At 38.7% G+C, this 21,134-nt stretch overlaps 2 protein-coding genes across 2 annotated transcripts; one reads left to right on the top strand and one right to left on the bottom strand.

Moving 5' to 3' along the window:
- Window positions 1-1,184: 1,184 nt before the first annotated feature.
- Window positions 1,185-4,442, bottom strand: RPL24 (ribosomal protein L24). Its single transcript, XM_084297043.1, has 6 exons — window positions 4,372-4,442; window positions 4,170-4,245; window positions 3,335-3,445; window positions 2,322-2,458; window positions 1,853-1,916; window positions 1,185-1,312 (listed from the first exon to the last, which is right to left on the bottom strand). Exons 1-6 carry the CDS (start codon window positions 4,374-4,376, stop codon window positions 1,232-1,234), a joined length of 474 nt encoding a protein of 157 aa, XP_084153169.1. The 5' UTR covers window positions 4,377-4,442; the 3' UTR covers window positions 1,185-1,231.
- Window positions 4,443-4,529: 87 nt separating this feature from the next.
- Window positions 4,530-17,694, top strand: CEP97 (centrosomal protein 97). The gene is made up of 11 exons (XM_084305939.1): window positions 4,530-4,574; window positions 6,153-6,295; window positions 7,673-7,831; window positions 8,349-8,450; window positions 9,044-9,157; window positions 10,081-10,247; window positions 11,489-11,653; window positions 13,099-13,232; window positions 13,777-14,533; window positions 15,310-15,385; window positions 16,106-17,694. Exons 1-11 carry the CDS (start codon window positions 4,544-4,546, stop codon window positions 16,820-16,822), a joined length of 2,565 nt encoding a protein of 854 aa, XP_084162065.1. The 5' UTR covers window positions 4,530-4,543; the 3' UTR covers window positions 16,823-17,694.
- Window positions 17,695-21,134: the final 3,440 nt, after the last annotated feature.

Raw genomic sequence — 21,134 nt, 5'->3', positions numbered from 1 at the left:
GAACCACAGGAAGCGCAAGTATGATAAAGAACTTCTTCCTTAGCTAGTGTAGTAACATCAACAAAGCCCTCAAAGGAGCTGTAAGCTAGCAACAGTGTTGAAAGCCAAACAGTAGTCAGCTTTTATTTTCAAAAGCTGTAACAGCTGAACTTTCTGTAGGAAAGGCCTCCTCCTTACAGGCCCCGAAGTGAGTATTTGCCAAGTGGAATACTGTTTTAGATTAAGTGCACGTAGGTTTTACATGTGGCATCAGTTGAGATCCAAAACAGAGAAGGTTCATTTTCTCCTTACTTCCAGTAAGTCAAAGGACATTCCTTTGCTAAGGCTATTACTGCCCGGCAAAGCTAAGGGAAAGGCTGGGAACACTGCCTACCTGGCCTAACTACTGGATTGGGGAGCTGCATCCTTTACATGGAACATTTAACAAATGGCCACACCTTCTAGGAGTGGAAGAGAATGACTAAGGGAACCCGTGTCTGCATTCCAGATGTTAATTATGAGACCAAATGAGTTAGAAGTAATGCATACCGTCAGCTCCATTTTAAGCTCAGTCAACCTGCTATCAGTGTTTTTAGTACAACTAACTAGAACGTGTTTGCAGAATGGTCATACTAGGTCAAACAACCCATTTAACTCAGGCAGAGCGTGAGGCAGGACCTTAGAAACTATCCTGTTCCTGACAGAGGCTTCCAGCACCTCAGTGGTTTTAGTTCTGGACCCAGGAATTGCATCTCAACATTTGCGTTTAAGAGCAATGTGATGTGTGAAACATCCGTTTGATTTCTGAAACTATTTCTCCTTTTATCCTCTACATCTTGAAATGATCTGCTTCACAATGCAAGAAGCATATTGACCTTTTTACGTAACTTACGAGACTGTACAGCTTCACAACTATTTAGTTTGCCTCATCAAACTTAAAACCTTATTTTTAAGACATTTGGTGTTGATGCTTGCGCTCGTGCTGTTTTTTCCTTAGGCAAGAAACAGCTCCTCAAACAGCTCAATCTTCCCTGCCACCTGAATTACTGCATTCATTTAAAGACTTATTTTCTAGTACAACAGATCCTCTAAAAACCTGAATGTTTATAGCACAGGTGTATTCATCAGTCTGCAGAAGCATACATTGTTATTCCTTAATTCCTTCAGTATCTATCACACAGTTGAAGAGAACATGGCACAAGTGATAAAAGTTGGTCAGGTGTTTATTCAGCACAGGTAACAGTTTGGCAAGTTAGCGCTTTCCACCAACACGGGGAGCAGAAACTTTGACTGGCTTCACAATCTTCTGCTTCGGCGCCGCCTTTGTTGGAGCCTGTAAAGAAATAGTATAACATGAGTGAGATGCAGTTTATCTGCATTCTTGAAAGGGTCCCTGTGTTACACTTAAGAATTTTTACAGAAATTAGGCAATTTAACAATCAGATTAGAATTAGAGTTAACAGATTGTTATCCAACACTGGAAGCCTCCAATATGTATGATGCCAACATTTGGTATTACAAGTAGTAATGAAGCGTATGGTAGCTCTCATCAATATTTTGCTACCAAGTTTCTAGTGTAACATCTTGGCAAGTTTTTAAGCCACTGGGCATCTCTGACATCTAATCAGAAAGTGGTTTTACTCTAACTTTTACATTTTCTGGAAAAATCATTTTGTTCTATTCAGCTGTTCATACAGCTGTAACTCCCAGTACAAAAATTTGATCCATGTGCTTCCAGATCCAAATAGGTGAGCAAGTGCTTATTCCGAACACAACTGAGAATTTCCAGTGAAGTGCAGGAAGAGTGCTGCATTACAACCTGGAATATTCCAGATAAATACTTTGTGGTTTCTGTCTGTCTACTGCATCTTACCTTTGCAGCAGAAACAGCTGTCTTCTTGGTGGCCTGCTTAGCCTTCTTGGCTTCTTTTGCAGCCCTGTTAATTCACAGAGAAAGAGTGACAGTTAATCATGCCTGCCATTCCCTGCTTCCTTGTTTCAGCCATGCTGAGAGCTCCCCAAGATCAAGAATGGAATGCATTATTTCAGGTTTATACTCTATAGTCAGTACCTCTTGGAAGATTATCATGTAGACAACAGAACTGTGTGACAACAGCAGTATTTTCACAGAGGGAGAGGGTAAGAAGAGACCCCTCTCTGCTGATACGAGTGTTTTGCTGAGATTACACAGCATTACCTCCAAATATACTGACTCCCCTCGCCCTCTTAATGCTTATGATACACAGAGCTCAGCTACAGTTCAAGATCTTGTACACCTCTTGTAGTTACATTAATAATCTCCAAAATGCCTGGGATAGCTCCAGTCATCCCTGCTGTCTCACCTAATAGCTTGTTCCCTCTGTGCCTTTCGTACTTCAGGCTTCTGATTTCTTTTAGCCATAATCTCAGCTAAAGATGCACCAGTAATAGCCCTTTGAAACTTAACAGCACGACGGGTACGCTTCTTTTGTATCTCTTCCTAAAGTGACAGAACATGAAGACAATTAGCATCACAAGACATGAAGTAAAAGGCTAAATACAATTATAGCAACAAGCTGCAGCTAAGCATGAAGCTATTACAGAATTGCATATATCCAAAACGAGGAATAAAATTATTCTGTACGTTATTTCTTGATTTGCCAAAGCAGACTAATAAGCCATTGAGCATCATCTTTCTTTCTCTAAGTGAACTGGTCGGTGTTAAGAGTCAACGTAAGCCTTTCTAACTGCTCTTCTGCTGTACAAGTTTCAGCATGAGCACTGAAAATACCTCATATTAACACGCCATATTTCTTCTATCCAATGACAACTCCATAGCAAAGACATCCTACTTGTTATAATGCAAAGTTTTAAAAAAAAAAAAAAAAAAAAGTTGATGCGAACAGTTCTTCCACCCATCATCCCCCAAATCATCTGTCTGGGAATATGATTTACCAGATTAGCAGCTCTCTACGCTATCACCACTCTGAAAGTTTACAAGTCCAAATAATTAAACAGTCCACTGATAAAACAGCACTGTCCGTTTTACGTAAAGCTTTTTTTTTTAAAAAATTTTAAACATACAACATTCACACAATTATTATACAAATACTCCCGTTCTGGAAAAGCCTTCAAAGATGTGATAAAATACACATACAGTGCTATTCCTGAAGTATTTACCTTCCAAGTATAAAACAATATATAAATCTGTGTAAATACACCCACACTTTCACCGTTATTGACCACTTTATTCTGGTCATATTGGTCATCCTTCTGCTACCACCAGCATGGTGAAGTTACCTCTATTCTAACAGATGTGTGACCGCACTTTTTGGGGGGGAACACTTTAGAGGAGCGTTCGATGGTATTTACTTACTGACTGCCCCTTCTTGTGCTTGCGCCTGTAGAGGACAGTCCAATTGATTTGACGGGGGTTTCTCTTGGAAAGGAATGCAGACTCGCATTTTGCATTCAAGAATTGAAAAACCTAGAGAGAGAAGAAAAAAAAAAAGAGTATTTTGTGTAAGTGTTACATGTATGAGAAATACCGTCACTTATGTTGGAATGTGAAATAATTATTTCATTTAGTGCTTTACAACACTGATGCTTTTTTATTTCTTCACACATCTAACAATCCTAAATCTTAGAACACAATTTAATAGCTTGAATGTGTGGGATTTTATTCCTTAGATTAAGGGACCTCATCCATTAAAAGAAAATTTTCAGGCTTCATTTAGTTTTCTCTCAGTAAGGCCTGATATTCTGATGCTTATTCTCATAACAGAATAAAAAGCTTGTTTTTCCTAAGTGAAACTCACCCTCCGACCTGTGTGTAGTGCCAACACCTGTATCCCCTGGGACACTTTCCAGCTGCCTGCTCTCCACTAGCTACGTGCTTCCAGAACGCGTGAAGGGAATCAGAAGCTGAGGTAAGCACTGCCCAGAGGCCAACACGCAATCCTTTGTGCGTTTTTACGAAATTAGTGGATTAATTTGTTATTATCTGTTTGACTTTAAGTTTATGTAAGGTCTAAGGAGGCCAGCGGGGGGTTCAGGGAGCCCAGTTCAGCTGTCATTTCCTAGGGGATGCCGTACGAGACCGCTGCGTTAGGCTGCTACCCCTTAGGCAATCAATTAGGAGCCCTTTTTAAGGTCATTTTTAAGGTTATTGTTAATGTTATCTTCAGGTCCGTGCCCGGCGCGGCGCTCACCTTGCCGTCGGTGCGGGCGTATCGGCGGCCGTGCCCGGGGTATATCTTGTACCCGCTGAAGCTGCACAGCTCCACCCTGCAGGGACACAAGAAGCGTTAAGGCGTTACCGGGGCGCGATGGCGGCCGGGGGGCCGCGGCCCGGGCGCCGGATGGCGGCGGATGGGGAGGGGGCCGCGGCCCGGGCCCGGCGGCGGCGCTTACTTCATGATGGCGGCGGCGGGCGGCGGCCGGGCGGAAGAGGAGGCAGCGCCGGGCGGAAGGGGCGGGGCGGAAGAGGCAGGGCCGGGCGGGAGCTGCGGGCGGGACGCGGCCCCTCGGCCGTTGGCCCGGCGGGGGCTGAGGCGGAGCGGGACGGGACGGGACGGGACGGGACATGGCGGCCCCCGGGGCGGCGCCCAGCGGCGGTGAGAGGGGCCCGGGGGCGGCTGCGGGGGCACGGCCTGGCACAGCGCCTCGGCGGGAGGCCGAGTGGTGCCGGGGGGGGGCATAGCAGGGGGTAAATGTGTGGGGATGGCAATGGGCGGGTGGCAGCGCGGGTAGGCAGCGAGCCCAGGTCCCTGCGGATAGCCAGCGCTGTCCTTTTAGCTCTGTGTTGGAGCAGTCCTGGCAGCCAGCATCTTAATTATGTTTTATCAATTAAACGCCATGCTGGCGTATTTACCGTTTGCTCCTGCCTGAACGTCACCTGTTCTCTAGGATGGCTCTATGCACGGCTTCTGGGTCTGGCTTTTGACTAGGTACCGTGCAGGGATATTAAAAATTTACCTGACCATCATGCATACAAGCACAAAAACCCTTTGGCAAGATGCACTGAATGGTTTGGCCTTTCAAGTCCTGGAGTGGAATCTTTGGCCTCACGTTGGACAAGTTCACTACCTGATAAAATAGTTAAATACTTAAGATTAGGTTTTGTCATAGCCAAGCTGCTAAAAGGAAGCGTGTCTTGAAATATTTAATGGAGAGTTTTAAAAGAGGAGTTGAATCTTAAGCTTATTTCTTCCACGAGGTTTAAGCGCCCAACTTTTGACAGCAGAGAGGTGCCAATTTTGGTTTCACAGGTTGAAACCTCCTCTTTGAGTTTGTGCCTAGACTGCACTTTCAAAAAATGGTGCAGACTAATAATATTTTTGCTTTGAAATAGAGCGAAAAGGGGAAAAAGAGGAAACTGTAGACTTCAATTCACTGCTGTAGCTTTTAGAGGGCCTGTTTGTGATAAGGCTGCTCCTTTGCTTCAAGCTGAGGACTGTCAAGTGGAAATTTCACATAGATGGGTTAGGTGCCGTCATCTTCAGATACAGCAGCGGGGTGTTTGATGAATCTGTCCAGGAAGGAGAAGTTTGTTGGCCTGTATCCTCGTAGGGTTTCCCTTGTTCTTAGTGACTAGAGGGTGGAGGCTGCTTACCACTGTGTCAGGCTCCCTCCATTTTTTGCTTTAATGTACTTATTTTTCTTAGGTGTTGTTGCTACTATGGGTGGAGTGTGATCCTACACATGTATTTGGCATGTTCTGGGTTTGTCTGTAAGCAGGAATTTAGGGAGAGAGCTCCTGCATGTAAGAAGTTATCAAGCTGCTCAAAACCTGGAAGCTTTGACAAAATCCGAGTATAGTTGTCTTTGAAATTTTGGGTTTTGAGGATCACACCTTTAAATATAGCTGCCTAAATTTCACTCTGCATCCCGCTTCAGAGAGTCTGAAGCTACTGACTGCCCAAAGCTGCACCAGAGATCTTTACTGGAAAAAGGAGTAGAATCCCCATCTTTCAATAACTGGATCAGATTTTCTAACGTATTTAGCCTGAATTAATGTATTTGCTTCAGTTCTAAGTAGAAAAGGTAATTTGTATCCGTGAATTAGCTGCATGTGTTACAAAAACAGATCAGTTTGTCTTGCTTTGCACTTTGAGTACACGTTCTCATATATCAGGTGTTGAGTTTCGTTGTGTTCTCTTTTTGATTTTTTTTTTCATTCTTTTTCCTCTAAGGTTTGGTAGTTAACTGGTCAGGTCAAGGATTGCAAAAGCTGGGTCCAACCTTACCCTGTGATGCTGATACTCACACTCTGATTCTGGACAAGAACCAGATAATTAAATTGGAGCACTTGGAAAAATGCAGGAATCTGATGCAGGTCAGTGTTACTTGAATTCAATTTGCTACAAAATGATGTTACTGAGATGCTACCTAAAGTATTCCTGCTTTAAGGCCACCTTACATAATTGAAGTAAGTCATCCGTTACTGTCTTCATGGAAAAATAAACAGCGGTGAACTGAAATAGAAAGCTTTGTTTTCAGTGTAGCTCTGCAGGTGGTGGTAAGGAAAGCTGTTCTGCTGGTTACTTAGGTAGCTAAAATTAAACTAAATAAATCCTAGTGGGATGGTGTTAACGTTTAGAAAGGTCACTGTGAACTCTGATTTTTGATACTTTTTAGCTTTGGAATGCTTGATCTTTGTAACAAAAAAAAACAACAACAACAAAAAAAATAAAAACCTTTGTAGTTTAAATAAACAAACAAACAAACAAAAAAAGATAAACATGCAGACCTACAGACAGGACTCTCCCTGTTTGGGTTTCAGAACTCTTCACAGAGGAAGAGTATTGGTAACATTTTTGTTATTGAAGAGTATTGGTGACATTTACAGGAAGAAACAAGCCAGGTGGGTTAGGTTAACAATCAAATAGAAAATATAAAAATGTGAAGTGGGAGAGATTTGTTGTCTTGTTACTGTATTGAGTCATGTAAGCCCTGATGTTGCTAGAGCTTATCCCAAACTGTAATATCCTCAATTTTGAAACATTCCTTTTAGGTTCCTGGGGGTATTAGTGGTAACAGTGGTAAGCATGCTCATGATGCTTGCAAAAATCAGTGTGTTAATCCCCCTGGGACAAGGCTATACAAGTCCATGTTAACCAGCACTAAAAGTGCCTCCAAATAGGCTTGAAGTCACCTAAACAGCTTCTACAGCCAAGCTAAACTGACACTGGAGACGTGGGTGTTATTGCTGCAGTAAACCCTCAGCAGTCTGCAACTTTATGGCTGTGTTGTTAATGGGTATTTTTAATCTGGATTTATCCTTTTAAAAGTTTGTGATTTACAGTCCTGTTAGCACAGCACTTTTTTTGAGAACAGTGAAATATATTTTGCCCTTTGCCACGGTGACAGTATGATTTTATACCGGGAACATTACAACAGTTTATACAATGATTTAGCAATTCTGATTTTAAAAGCTTATTTTCATATGAGATGTCTCCTTATTTATTCTCCTCTTTTTATTAGCTGTTGTTAGGAGTAAGATTTCATCTAAGTTTGCAGAGTTGGGAGGACTACTTCATTTGATCAGTAATTTGTTGCCTGTTTCTTGTCTGTATTATTTGCTTGAAATTTGAATATATACATTAGAGTAGCTCCCATTGGATTGGATTTTTAAGCACTAAAAATAAAAGCCTATTCTGTCTGTGCACTTTAATAGTTATTAAGTGTTTATTTTATTTGTGTCAATCTGCAGCTGTCTGTAGCCAACAACCGTTTGGTACGAATGATGGGTGTAGCAAAACTGACAAAGCTCCGGGTGCTAAACTTGCCTCACAATAGCATTGGGTATGTGGAAGGGCTGAAGGAGTTGGTGCATCTGGAATGGCTAAACCTGTCAGGAAATAACCTTAAGGTAAAGTACTCAGCCTTTTATACGTTTTCCAGAATGCAATATAGTAGAAATTTGGGAAACACTGAAAAGGCAATCCTTAAAACGTTTCGTTTCACTGCAAAGAAATGTTCGTTTCTGCTTCTGGTTTTAATGCGAACAAATGTTGAAGCTTTGTGTCCCCTGGTGAAGCTGTGTGACCCCTGGTCTATGGAAGAAGACAACTTCTGGACAAGAATTGGCAAGCAGATAAAAATAAATAGATGGTTTGAAATTAAAATTTAAAGAGAATTGGGAGGTAGCCCCCAAAATAGGAAAAAAAAAAAAATCATCTTTAAAATTCACCTGGTAAAAAAAAAAACAACCAACCAACCAAAACAAAACAAAACAAAAAAAAACAACCAACCAAACAAAAAAAACTAAGTTCTCATTTTGGTTTAGTTATTTAGTGTTGTTAGCTTCCAAAATAATTTCTATTTTTTTACATATGTTTCTATTTCATGACTAAAAAAGGTATTGTAACTGACTGTTATTTTTGTAGGCCATTGAACAAATCAATTCCTGTGTATCTCTTCAGCATCTTGACTTGTCAGACAACAACATATCTCAATTGGGAGATCTCTCCAAGCTTCTGTCTCTAAAGGTAGTTGTTTTATCTCTGTTCTTCTTAAATTCTTTGTGTAAAGAACTCTGCTTTGAAAACTTTTGCCTTTTAAAAGCATTTCTTATTCAAACACGCTAGCTCTTAAAACAATTTAATTACTGTAACTTCTAGAAGGAAGAATGTTAAGTTCTTGTTGTTTTCAAGCTGCAGAAACTGATGTAGTGCTTCTGTAATTACTCTAATGATTTTGATTAAGATAACATGGTAAGATCTTTTCTACAGCACTCAGTTCTCTTGTCCTGTGATGTGGATCAAGACAAAACATAGTATTAACTCTTTCATCATGTACACTGCATAGAAGAAAATATTTTAAGCTACGCTTTTTGTATCCATGGCTATATACTTAATTTCTGCGTTTCATGAGGACATTTTGCTCTAAATATAAAAACAAAATTGCCCTCACTGGGATAAGCAAAAACGATTTTGAAGATGCCAGACAGCCTTTATTATCTTTATTATCTTTTGTTCAGTGTGTATTGTGAACATATTATCTGGAGGAAAAAAAGTTTTTTTTTTTTTTTTTTTTTTTTTTGATCAAGCATGCATTTTAATACCATATTTTTACTCTATAGACCTTGTTGCTACATGGAAATATTATAACTTCGCTTCGTACTGCCCCTGTTTGCCTACCTCAGAATCTGACTGTTTTTTCTTTGGCAGAAAATGAAATCAGAGATTTAAATGAGGTAAGATGTAGAAGATACCACCTTGTATTCAAGCAGAATGATAGGAAATAGCTGGATAATTCTTTTGAGGATATAAGTGAAATGGACTCTCAGCGTAGATTATTTTGAAGAAGATAGGAACCTTTAATACTTTGTGTAATAACTACGCTTGCTCTAGCTGCACAAGTTGGGTAATTTAACTTTATTAAATTATTTTTTTAAATAAATTTTGCCTTTTTACATATATCAATCAGGGATGTCAGAATGTCTAAACTTTTGAGGAGAAAATTCTCAAAGAGCTTGCCATGATTGTCTGAAGTTTGAAAACTGAGCTGATAAAGTGTTGCAGATGGCTTCTGCAGCTGCTCAGCTGCTCTGTTTAGATTATGGTCTTTTTATCTCTTATTCAAACACCTTGGAAGAGAAATGAATATCCGGACTGTGGTTTTTATCTTTATTGGGTTATTTTTATTGTTGTTTTTTTTTGTGTGCGTGGTGTTTTTGTTTCCTTATATAAGGAAAAAAAACATGTCAGTCTTCCACATGAGAAGAAAAATCTTATTTGGTAATGCATTGCTCTCTTCTTCAAAATAGGACAGTGTTTCTCAGCTCTTCAGCTTGCTGTTGATTTGTTGACATCTCTATACCTGCTGCAATAAGCTGGAATACTATACCTTTTTTATACGTAAAGCCCAATTCCCAGATTTTAAGAGAAGCTAATGCTTCCCAAGGGCTATACTACTTACAGGAAAGTTAATAGGAAAAGAACAGGTGTTGATGGAAGGTCCTTTAAAAGATGTTCACGTTTAACAAGAAAATGTGATTTTTCAGTGTAATTGTAATGATGTTGTTTTGAGCAAGATGTATAGCTGTAACTAGGCAAATGTGGTACATCTTGTAATCAGTTGGTTCTCTCTAGTTGACAAGTATCTTCTTTTCTCCAGGTTTCTTTCCTGGCTTCTCTTTCTCAACTGGAACAGTTGTCAATAATGAACAATCCTTGTGTGATGGCCACACCATCTATCCCTGGCTTTGACTACAGGCCGTATATTGTCAGCTGGTGTCTGAACCTTAAAGTTCTTGATGGATATGTAATTTCTCAGAAGGAAAGGTAACATCATGTTATTAAATCTCTAAAATTATCAAATCAAGATTTTTGTAAGCTGAAGTTCAATTTTTACATAATAAAAAATAGGAAAGTGCTAATGATCTGAAATTGTCTAGCTAATGGCCATATGAGACCCCAGCCAATTAACACTTTTTTCTTTTTTTTGGTTTTGGTTACACTAGTGTTACTATATAAAATCACACCTTCAATTAAATAGAATTATAAAGTTAAGGTTTGGTTTCCTTACTTCACTCACATTAGTACTTCTAAAAAGCAAAATTGTGGTAGCAATTCATTGGTGATGTCTGTTATTCCTCTCAGGTTTACAGGCTTTGATTTTGTAGAATGAGACAATTGGCAAATATTGAAGCCGTTATCTTGGGAGAAGCTCAGGCATGCCCTTTTATAAAGGGTCTGATTTGTATATATTTTTTTGTCAATTAGTTAAATATCATTTTACTCACTTTTTTTTTTAACTGTATCACTGCAGTCATTATATCACTGATGTCTGTATGACAGTGGAGATGTTTTCTTGAAGTTCTTGACATCAGAATAGTCCAGACATATAAATATTCCCTGAAAATATCTCCGTCATCAAGTATAACATGTTCCAGTTCAATACATTAAGACAGTCCAAGATATTACTATCTTATTCCCAAGTTAGTAAAATAAAAAGCTGCCTTTTTGGTCAGAGGGAAACCACTCCTGTTTGTTTCAGTGCATATTATGAATATTATGAAGTTCCTGAAGAGCTGCCTGTAGCAATTCTAATTTTTTTCATTATTGATGAGGTTTTCTGTATTTTATATGGATATATTATATTGATTTCTTAGATTGAAGACCATCATCAGTTTAACTGAGAAAGAGATGGCGGCTGGAGACCCTCAGCAAGATTTGCTCTCTGTGGCTATTCTGTGTATTTGTGGGATCTTTCCTTTTTCTGTTAAAGTTGCTGATAAATTCAAAAAATTGGATTTTGGTTATAAAACCAAAATACTTAAAGAGTACACAGATAAAATAGAATGCACAGTGCTTGTCAGAGATTTTTTCATTTCATCAATGTTTATGTGAGGAGTACTTCACTCATTATTCTGGTAACGAAAATCCCAGTCCCTCCGGGCACTGCTCATGTTCCAAATCTTGGTTAGGTTTGTGGATTAACTTGTAGAAGAACAGTACTCCAGGACAAGTCAGGGGTGCTTTGCTGTACATTAATTGTAACCATCTTCTTCCCTTCCTAACAGCTTAAAAGCAGAATGGCTCTACAGTCAAGGTAAAGGAAGATCGTACCGACCTGGGCAGCATGTCCAGTTAGTCCAGTACTTGGCTACTGTTTGCCCTCTTATATCTACATATGGTCTCCAGACTGAAGAAGATGCCAAACTGGAAAAAATACTAAGTAAGCAAAGGTGAGAACTTCTTGGTTTTCTGTTACAAAATGCAATTGAGAACACAATTGTATGTCTCATTACGTTAGATACAATAGCATTTCCTTTCAAGTGTTCCAAAGCAACAGTTAGGGCAGGAGATGGAAGAGTGGCAGAGGTACAGGATGAGGAGCAAGACAGCATCAGGAGTGTTTTCCTGTTTGCTGGGTGCCCTAGAAGCAGTCTTGAAAGTGGTTTGTGTTAGGACTGTGTTTAAAATAGGCTTCCTACTCAGATGTTTGTTGCAGAGACTGTGAGTAAATCCTCAAAAAGGAGCAGATTTGACTGTTGTTCTAATTGTAAATAAAGACTATTGTAGTACATGGGTGAACTAGCCTCCTCTTTTTATTATTAGTGTGTTCTTTTAAGGTTGTCTTTTGAGGGGCAGTGTTCCTGATGATGCTCTTGACAGCTTTTTTTATCTGGAACCTTGGCTCTGTCATCAGAGGCCACAATAGGTCCTGCTGGTTCTGCAAGCAGGAACTTATTTTGCTAGGGACTGTGCAAGTAGATGTGGAGAGTTACAGTCATGCACTTTCTTCCTGTGAGAAGGTGAATTAATTGGAATTAAAACCCAGAATACTTAAGAACACAGGCATCACTATTTGCCAGGACCACTACTGACAATTTTTTTTTGCTAAAAGATTAGAGTGGAAGACTCAGTGGAGCAAGCTAAATAAGTCATATAGTATGGGTAGAAAGCTGTATAAGGAGAACAGCAGGATTTCATACAAAAGGGCTGGAAACGTGGAAGCATCTGGAAGGAATTGCTTTGTCAGTATAGATTGATCTTCAGGAGGAAACTGCAGACGTGTAGGGGCCATTTCAGAGGAGAAATATATACATGCTTAATTTTTAACGCCAGTTGACTTTCTGATGTCTACCTCCTGGTCCTTGAATTTAGCTGTGCTGAAATAAATTTTGTGTTTTCTCAGATTGTAAAGGATGATTATATATTTGTGGCAACACTGTTACTTGATTTTTGTGTTAGGGTATAGGGATACCCTTTTCTTGACTTAGTCATTTTCAAACATAAAAAAGACCCCCTCCATTCCTCAAACTCTTTGCACGTACAAACATAGCCTGTCCTGCAGCAGACGCTCAAAGTATCTGCATACCTTGCTTGTGTGTAGAGATACTTGGTGTTTTTTTTCAGTTGATAGTCAGAATTGCATGCTGTTTTTTGTTTATTTGTTGTAAGTTACAAAGAGGGAGAAGGAAGGGGAACAGAAGCAACCTGTGCAAACCCTGGCTTTGTGAGTAGTCCTATTGATGTCTAGTAGGTGTAGGAGTCTGTATAACTAGCCTCTTGTTTTAGAATGGTTTGATTGCTTGTTTCCTTTCAAGTAGTTGATAGCTTTTTAGATGCCTTCTGTATCAAAGAAAGTTAAAAAGAAACATAAGATCTGTTGGAACTCTGTGTTTAGGCTCCACCAGAGGCAGCTGATGAATCAAAACCAAAATGAAGGACCACCTACATCTCCCACTCCCAACAAGACACAACCAGTTACTCACGAACAGAGCAGTCCAGCACAGCCACCACAGATAGTTCTTGAAAGTGGTAAGATGTAAATCTGCACCTGTGATCTGACCAGTAGAAACAAATGTTTTTTGACCGCAGATAGCTTTCTGGAGAGAATTTTGAAACGAGGCCCTGCTATTAGTTTATTCTATTATTTTTTGGAGATTTTCAACTGAAGCTGTAAGTTGTTCTCTAAAAATACATTCTGTGGTTATTCATGTCTTGAAATGCTAGTAAGATGGCTAGGTAAAAAAAAAAAAAAAAAAAAAAAAAAAAAAAAAAAAAAACCAGTCCAGTAAATGAAAATGTTATTACTTTGGCTGTTCCATCTGATCAAAGAGTAACTGCCCCATGGGAAGGCAGTCTGTGCAGTTCACTCTACTCATTATTTGTGAGGTTCATAGATGTTGCTGAGATGAATAGCTACTATCATTATTGTTATGTAGAAGTAATGCTTGTCATGATTAGCATTTGGCATATTACACACCCAGTTTCTAACTATCTAAAATAAAATGTAAATCCCTATAAATTAAACTGTTACTGAAGTACTATGACTTCTGAATATGTCTGTCTACCTATCTAGAACGTGTCATCCAGAAGAATTGTTGGGTTGGACCAAGTGCGAATGATGATCATTCCTATGCAGTGAAGAACACCTTTCTTCTTGAAAGAGATTGTCACAAGGAGCTATACCTCGAGGATATACAGACTGATGAAGACAAACTCAACAGCAGCCTGTTATCGTCAGAGTCTACTTTCATGCCAGTTGCTTCAGGATTGTCTCCGGTGTCTCCTACTTCAGACCTGAAGTTACATGGGATCAGTTTGGGCCTAGAAGATGATGGTAGTACACTTACTGAATTTGTGAAAGGTGTTAATAGAGAAGAAACAGCTAACAAGGACAAAAAAACTTCATGGGTTGCAAGAGAGCACTCTAACAAAGTGGCGGGAAGTGTGGAAACTGAAGAGAATATGACAGAGAATGTGCAGGTACCATCTTCTGATCCAGTAACAGCTAACCAGGCTGACGCTAGCAACTCTTCGGCATCCTCTGAAGACCAAGTTCTGCGTGGTCAGCCCAGCACCTCACTAGGTGCTGAATCAGGATTTACAACTCTCTGTCCTGACCAGACGGCAGGAGAAAAATCAGGTTCTTTACCTGCTGTCGATGAAGGTGCAGCTGAACTGCAAAGAATGACTAAAGCAGCTACCAAGCTTCAAGCCTGCTGGAGGGGATTTTACACAAGGAACTTTCATCCCCGAGCCAAGGAAGTGCGATACGAAATTCGCCTAAGCAGAATGCAAGAGCACATCATTTGCTTAACAAACGAAATACAAACGTAAGTTGCGATCATGCTGTCGGTATTCATATCTGAATGAATATAAATGTTGCCCCAGGATATTTCAGAAGAATTATAAATGGGTCTAACTATTCACAGTAGAACCTAGCACTAGTAACATAAAACAATGACGACAGTTAAGGAACATTTCCTGTAAGATGTACATGGTTATGCACATAGCTTTTCATCCTCTCAAAGTGCTCTCTATGAATGGGTTGGGTTAGAATCAACTTTTTTAACTCCTTTATTGCTCGGACTTGCGTGTTTTGCTGCACAATCAAAGTAGCAATGGTAAAGAATGATTTTTTGACTTGTCTTATGCCAATTACAAAGTTTCTTTGTTAAGCGTCCGTATAGAGTCATTTCTCTGTCGATGGCTGGAAGGATTCTCCCTCTGTCTTGTGTGATATGATTATAAATGTGATTGAGTTTTTTTTGATGATACGGATCCATGTTTTGAGGAGATCATTGCAAAAGTTTTTAAATATGTAAGATATAAATTTTATATAAATAATACTCCTAAAGTATTAGTGAGTCAATAAATACGCTACAGCAAAAGGGAGGAAAAATCTTAATGTAACTTTGAAAAAGAAATGTGTGCTGGAAATTCGGCAGCTGGATATTGATGACAAGGCAGACTGCAATAACATCTTTAATGTTGGGCTATGTATCTTTCAACAATTCAGTCTTATAACCAGGCATTTCTGTGCATTCTTGTTGATCTTGTTTACTGAATGTTATTTAATCTAGATAACTTTGGATGTATGTTCTTGCAGGCTTAGAAAAGAAAGAGAGGAAGATAAGATTCAAAGGCTTGTACAGGAAGAAGCTGTCAGATTTCTTTGGAACCAGGTAAATAACTTCAATCTTCTTATTTTTCTGCTTACATGAGGATTGAGAAGGTATTATTTCATACTGGAGATCCCAAAGAGACAGTGAATATAGTTCATTCTCCCAGTTACGGCTTATGAGAATCTTGTTGACATGTTTTTGGCTATACTAGTGTTCTGGGGATAAGTAATATTCAGAAGTTTTAACACAACACAATAAACTGGCTGTGTAAATAAATGCTAAAATACAGCTTGGTATGAGAAGGAGAAAATGGAAAGAAAACTAAGCATTGTGGATTTGAAGAATGATGTGACTGCTAGATGCTCAGGGCAAATAAAACAGCGTCAAGCTGTGTCACTTCTGAGCAACTAATTTCTAAAGTAGGTGAGTTATTAATACATCTCTTAATAAGCCGGTCTTAAAAAACTGACTGTTTTCTTAAGAATGGGTTATTTCTTAAAGGTTCCCTCTCCTCTTTTTAGAGCAGATTCCTTTTTATTCAGGAAAATAAATTCTTTACGTGAAAGAATTACGTATGTGCTCTGTTGTATTGGGTGTCTAGTTTAAAAGCTATTTACAGCGGGAAGAATGTTTTGTCCCAAAAATATACTGACATGTTGGTCAGTTCACTTGACTTTAAATCTTATACAAGTATTTTGCTGCAGATTGCAAGAAGTACTCTACAGACTGAAGTACTTCTTAAATTGCATTTTATAACAAAATTCTCTTTATACTTTACAGGTTAAATCCCTTCAACAATGGCAGCTTACTGTTACACAAAATGCAGGTGCCGCTTGGCAACCTGGGATCCCTCCAGCCAGTAATTCCTGTCCACCTGAACCATCTGTTCGAGCATCCACTCTTGAGCAAGAAATCCCACCAGATGTTAGTTCTGCTTGGTTAGTTCCAGCTAGTGATGTTCTTCAGGAAAAGTCTTGGTTACAGTTCCCGGATTCTGGTTTTCATTCTTCTATGGCTGATCAAACTCATGCTGGTGACTTGTGTAGCTCTGAAAAGAGTTTGACAGAAGGAACTGAGGGTTCTCTTTCGGTGGAAACTGTCAAACGATGTGGCAATAGTAATTCAGAATATTCTTCAGATGTAGAGGAGGGCTATGGGGAATGTGGACAAAGTAGAGAGAGCTCTAATAATGAGCACGACAACAGACTTCTACAACAGTATTTGAAATCTGTTCAGCAGCTGGAAGAGTCAGATGAAGGGACAAATTGCAATGATGAAACAGAGGGTAGCTGGCCACAAATTGCTGTTTCAGCAGAGAGCCAAGATTCTTCATCTGACATGCTCTCTGTAGATCTCCCTCAAAGTACATCTTCACCGGCACGAAGTGAAATGAGTCAGACACCAGAAAGCTGCAAGCTGAATTCAGGAATAGGTGAAGGGAAGCAAACAGACTGTGATTCTTCATTTCAGATGCTGCATGTTGGGATAGCTGTATAGTAGGATCAATTACACTAAGGGCGGGCTAGGGATTCGATTTCAGTTTCCTTTCTTTTTCTTTTTTTCTTTCATTTATACAAAATTTATTTTTCATGTGTGCTTAGGTTTGTTTTCTTTATTTTTTTTTTGGACTCATGTTAACAATATTTTAATGGCATTTTATTAATGTTGCTGAGGACTGATGTGAACTATGCTAACATGAAATCACCAAAGTTCTCAGTGACTATCATTATGCACTTTATTTTCAACCACATAACTGATATCCTAGTAACTTGCTTCCTTGAAACTAATTCTGAAGACTGGGGAGCAGAGGAGAGAGTTTACTGTGAATTCACTACAGTGAATGTGTTAGTAAGTCTTTTGATTTTGATTTTTCTGAAAAACAGGACCAAGTCCTTACTTCACAAAAAGAAAGAAACAGCATGGAAACAAACAGTTAACACTGTGTGTGAATTTGTGGATTAAATCTGATGAGGAAGGTGAAAGCAGTTGTTTGACTTTAACGAGAATAATTTAGTCAGGGTTTCAAATATTCATTCCATGAAACCAGTGTCCAAGGCAGTGACTTCTTTTTATCTTTTACTTGAAGTTCCTGGCTTGGAATCTGATCAGTTACATGGATTCTGAAACAAGGACTTAGAGGAGTCAGACCTTAGGAAACTTCAGACAAACTTTGGCCTTTGTTTTCCCTGAGGTTGAATTTCCCTGTTCTTTCTCAGGTAAGACGCAAAGTGGAACCAGTAGCAGCCTTTTACTAAATAAGTGTTTCAAAAGGGCATGTATCTGGGAACATAGTTTCCAAGACTATACTGCTGGTTTACAGCAGCTGACTCGATGACATGTTTTGCCTCCACGAGGCTGCTAATGTCATTTTGGGATTCAAATCTGCATGGCTTTCTAGACGTGTATTTGATCACAGCTCCTACCTACAGGTGTAAATATTAAAAGCAAATGTCATGATTTAAAACTACTCTTTGAGTTCTCTTGGTGTTTTTGTTCTTGTTTGTTTTGTTTTGTTTTTCTGCAAGCAATAGGACTTGTATTTTGCCCAAGCCCGTTGAATTTTTTTTTTTTTTTTTAATGGAAAAGATCAGGCTTCTCAGTATACAGCAAAAGCGTAAAAGGAAATTTCCTCTGCCAAGCAATTTGTAACGGATGCTAGTAAAATAAAAATTGACATGACTTCTAGGGGTATGTTAGGTTTGCTAATACTGTGTAAGAAAAATCATTATGCAAGAAAAATCAAGTGTTTCAACAATTTGCTGGTGTTAATTTGAGATCGATCGTGCCAATTGTACAAGTACAGATACAAACAGGTTTGCATATAACAACACTTTGAATCCACAGATGAACTTCTGGTGCTACTGTGTCCTTGAAATCAACTAGCGCTGTTCTAAAGTGACTCTTCTGGCCATGTTACGGTATCATAATTTAATTTTTGTAAAAGCTTTGATCGCTTGTCTATTTTAGGTTCTGAGCTGAAGTTTACCCCTACTCAGGAGTTTGGCGTGAGGCCAGTATCCACTTGAGGCCTCAAAATAGCCTTTATTTAGAACATAAGTGGTGTATTGGAGTTCTACCAGCCATCGGCCCGGTGGTGCAGTTCACCTTGGAAGAATAAAGCTTGCCTCTGCATATAGAGTAGCCATCATCTTTTTTTTTTTTTTTTTTTTTTTTTTCTTATTTCCCAGAAGTTCTAGGGCACTGACTTCTCAAGAGAGTTGTCATTGCAGTCTGGCTGACAATTGACTTCATTGCATACGTGACAGCATTAAAAAAAAAAAAAAAAGAAAAAAAAAAAGTGGTACATTCTTAAATTGCTGTTTTTCTAACTTGATCTAGTTAACAGCGTATTAGTGGTATGACCATATTCATAGCTAGGTCTTAGGACATACGTGCTTTGGTATTGAAAGCGCTATAGGCGCGTGAATGTATCACAGCATCTAATTAGCTGTGCAAAGTAATGTGTAGGCTGCTGGCCATAACCTTGTCCTTGGAAGGTTCTCAAAATGCATTTGCATCTCCCATGCTTGGAGATCTCTGCATTTCATAGGATTTGGCTCCTTGACCATCAGTCTGTTACAAAGATGCCATATGCGCCTTTAAAGATCTCATAACTTTTTTTTTTAGAAATTATTTCTGTCTGTGAAGCAAGTTTTGAATTGTAGGTTCTGAAGGCAGTGGCTAGGCATAAAGAACAAGCTCCCTTTTGTGGCAGGGTGCTGGATTAGCATATGCAAGAGCTGGGAGAAGCTAGAGCACTGTTGGATGGAAATGTTTCACTTACTGAAGATACTGATGGACCATAAATATTCTGCTACTTTGTATTAGTGTCACTTTCTCTGTAGCATTAGAGGCGGAACAACTTCAATTTTGCAAGTGTTAAAGAATGCAAACTTGGTGAAACTAACGTTTTATGGAAACCCTAGAATTTCTTGACATGTTCTCTCCATTATTAGGGCTTATAAATGCAAGAAGATTGATTTTAACTAATGCTTAGGTCAGCTGTTGCCTTTTTTTAACTTGTAACCTCTATAGCCAAAATCAGCTTTTTGAAGAGACAGCAAAATGTGTACCAACATATAATCAGATTTGTCTTACTCTTGAGGAAGCTTTGAAATATCAACGACTTGTACTGATAAGTAAATTTCTTATGTATAAGATCAGTTGCCTAAATGTACATGAATCAAAGAAAGAAGTTTTAGATTAGTATTTATAGAGTTAAAAGTAATTTCTACATGCCTAAAATATTTTCATCCTGGCCATTACAATACATACAGGGAAAGACGTTACAAGGGATTCAGTGGAAAAAAAAGTAATCAAATTTGATGTGTACTTAAAAATGGCTTTTTTAAATCCATTTTGTTCTCTCAAAGAATCAGTATATAGAAATGTAGTAGTTTAATGCATAGTTTACATTTACTCTCGTTTGTGTGTGTAAGTTACCTTCATTTAAGCATGTAGTATTTTTCCATGGATAGCAGTGTACAGTTCCCTTTGGACATGATGGAGATTTGATAAAAGAATCAGAAGACCTGGTATATGAAAATCCCTGCCAGAAATTTTCCTGTATTAATATTGTATGTCTTTCAGCATTTTGCTTTTGCAAGGCTTCATTTTCAACAGAAGAATGTACTTTGTAGAAGGAAAGCTTGTGTCTGCCGTGGACTGACTGACCCTCCAGTGCTGATGGAAGAGATTAGTAATGGTTACTTGTCAGGCAATGTCTGCTCTGCCGTGAGTACGGTTTAAGTGCTTCATTAATTTGCTTTGTAAAGATTGGCTAAACGTAGCTCAGACTGACTGTTCAGAATGATAAACTGACCCAACTGATTTTTGTCCCTAATGAGGTAGTTGGCACATACAAACCTCTCTGTTAGTCTGTGGCAGACATGACTCTTTTCTCTCTTGAAGGTGGACACAAGGAGGAAGCTGGAAGTGCATTTATATTTGACTTCAGGTTGAATCTTTATTGATGGTAACATCAACTCTCTTACGATTGTTATTTCAGGTTTCTACCAAGTATGTTTATAGCTTACAGATATTTCAATCTTCCATGTAATGAAGAATGCAATTTTTCTACTGTATGTAATATTTGATAGATACTGTTTAGATGGTAGTTTGAAAAGTAGAACATTAATGAAGAATATTAATGAAGCAGGCATGCTCACATTTTATATTTCAAATTTGTGTTTAAGGTATTTGGATTGTATTGATTTCTCTGTGTGTTTAAATAACTTCTCAAATGAAAAACACAAGGCGATGCTTCGTTAATGAAAGTAGGTAAACTTCTGTTTCTGCCTTCTTCCATGAAATGTGCTCTAATGGTCACAGCTCTGTTCTTCATCCTTCTCATTTAACATTTAGCTGCTGAATGAATGCAGTGACTAACATTTTATTGTGATGACTATTCCTGTGTGGTGCTATTTTGTAAACAACATAAGCATGTGTTGCAAGGATGGGATATTCAGAAGGTTCTGAATGTTGGCCTGATTCTGCTTTTGTTTACTTCAAAGAAGCAGGGTCTTACTTAACTTGAGTGCTTGTGAACTGGCTGTCTAAATCGGGATTTATCATATTTACATCTTCAGAAGTGTTCTTATGCCACAAAGCAAGAAGCAATTAAGATTCCAAATCTGATGTTGTTGCTTCTAGAACACAACTATCTTAAAGCAAATACTTGAGAAAGTCTTTGCTAAACTAAATTGTGGAAGTCTAACAGTTTGTTTATGTTTAAGTTCCTTAAACAACAACCACAGACTCTACTACTTGCATGCGGCAGTTTAAATAATGCACATAGCAGCCAGTCTGT

Source organism: Netta rufina (genome assembly GCF_964035555.1).
Source record: "Netta rufina genome assembly, chromosome: 1".
In the NCBI taxonomy this organism is placed as follows: Eukaryota; Metazoa; Chordata; class Aves; order Anseriformes; family Anatidae; genus Netta; species Netta rufina.
The sequence above is the reverse complement of the archived record's forward strand: the minus strand, read 5'-3'. Positions and strand labels throughout refer to the sequence as shown.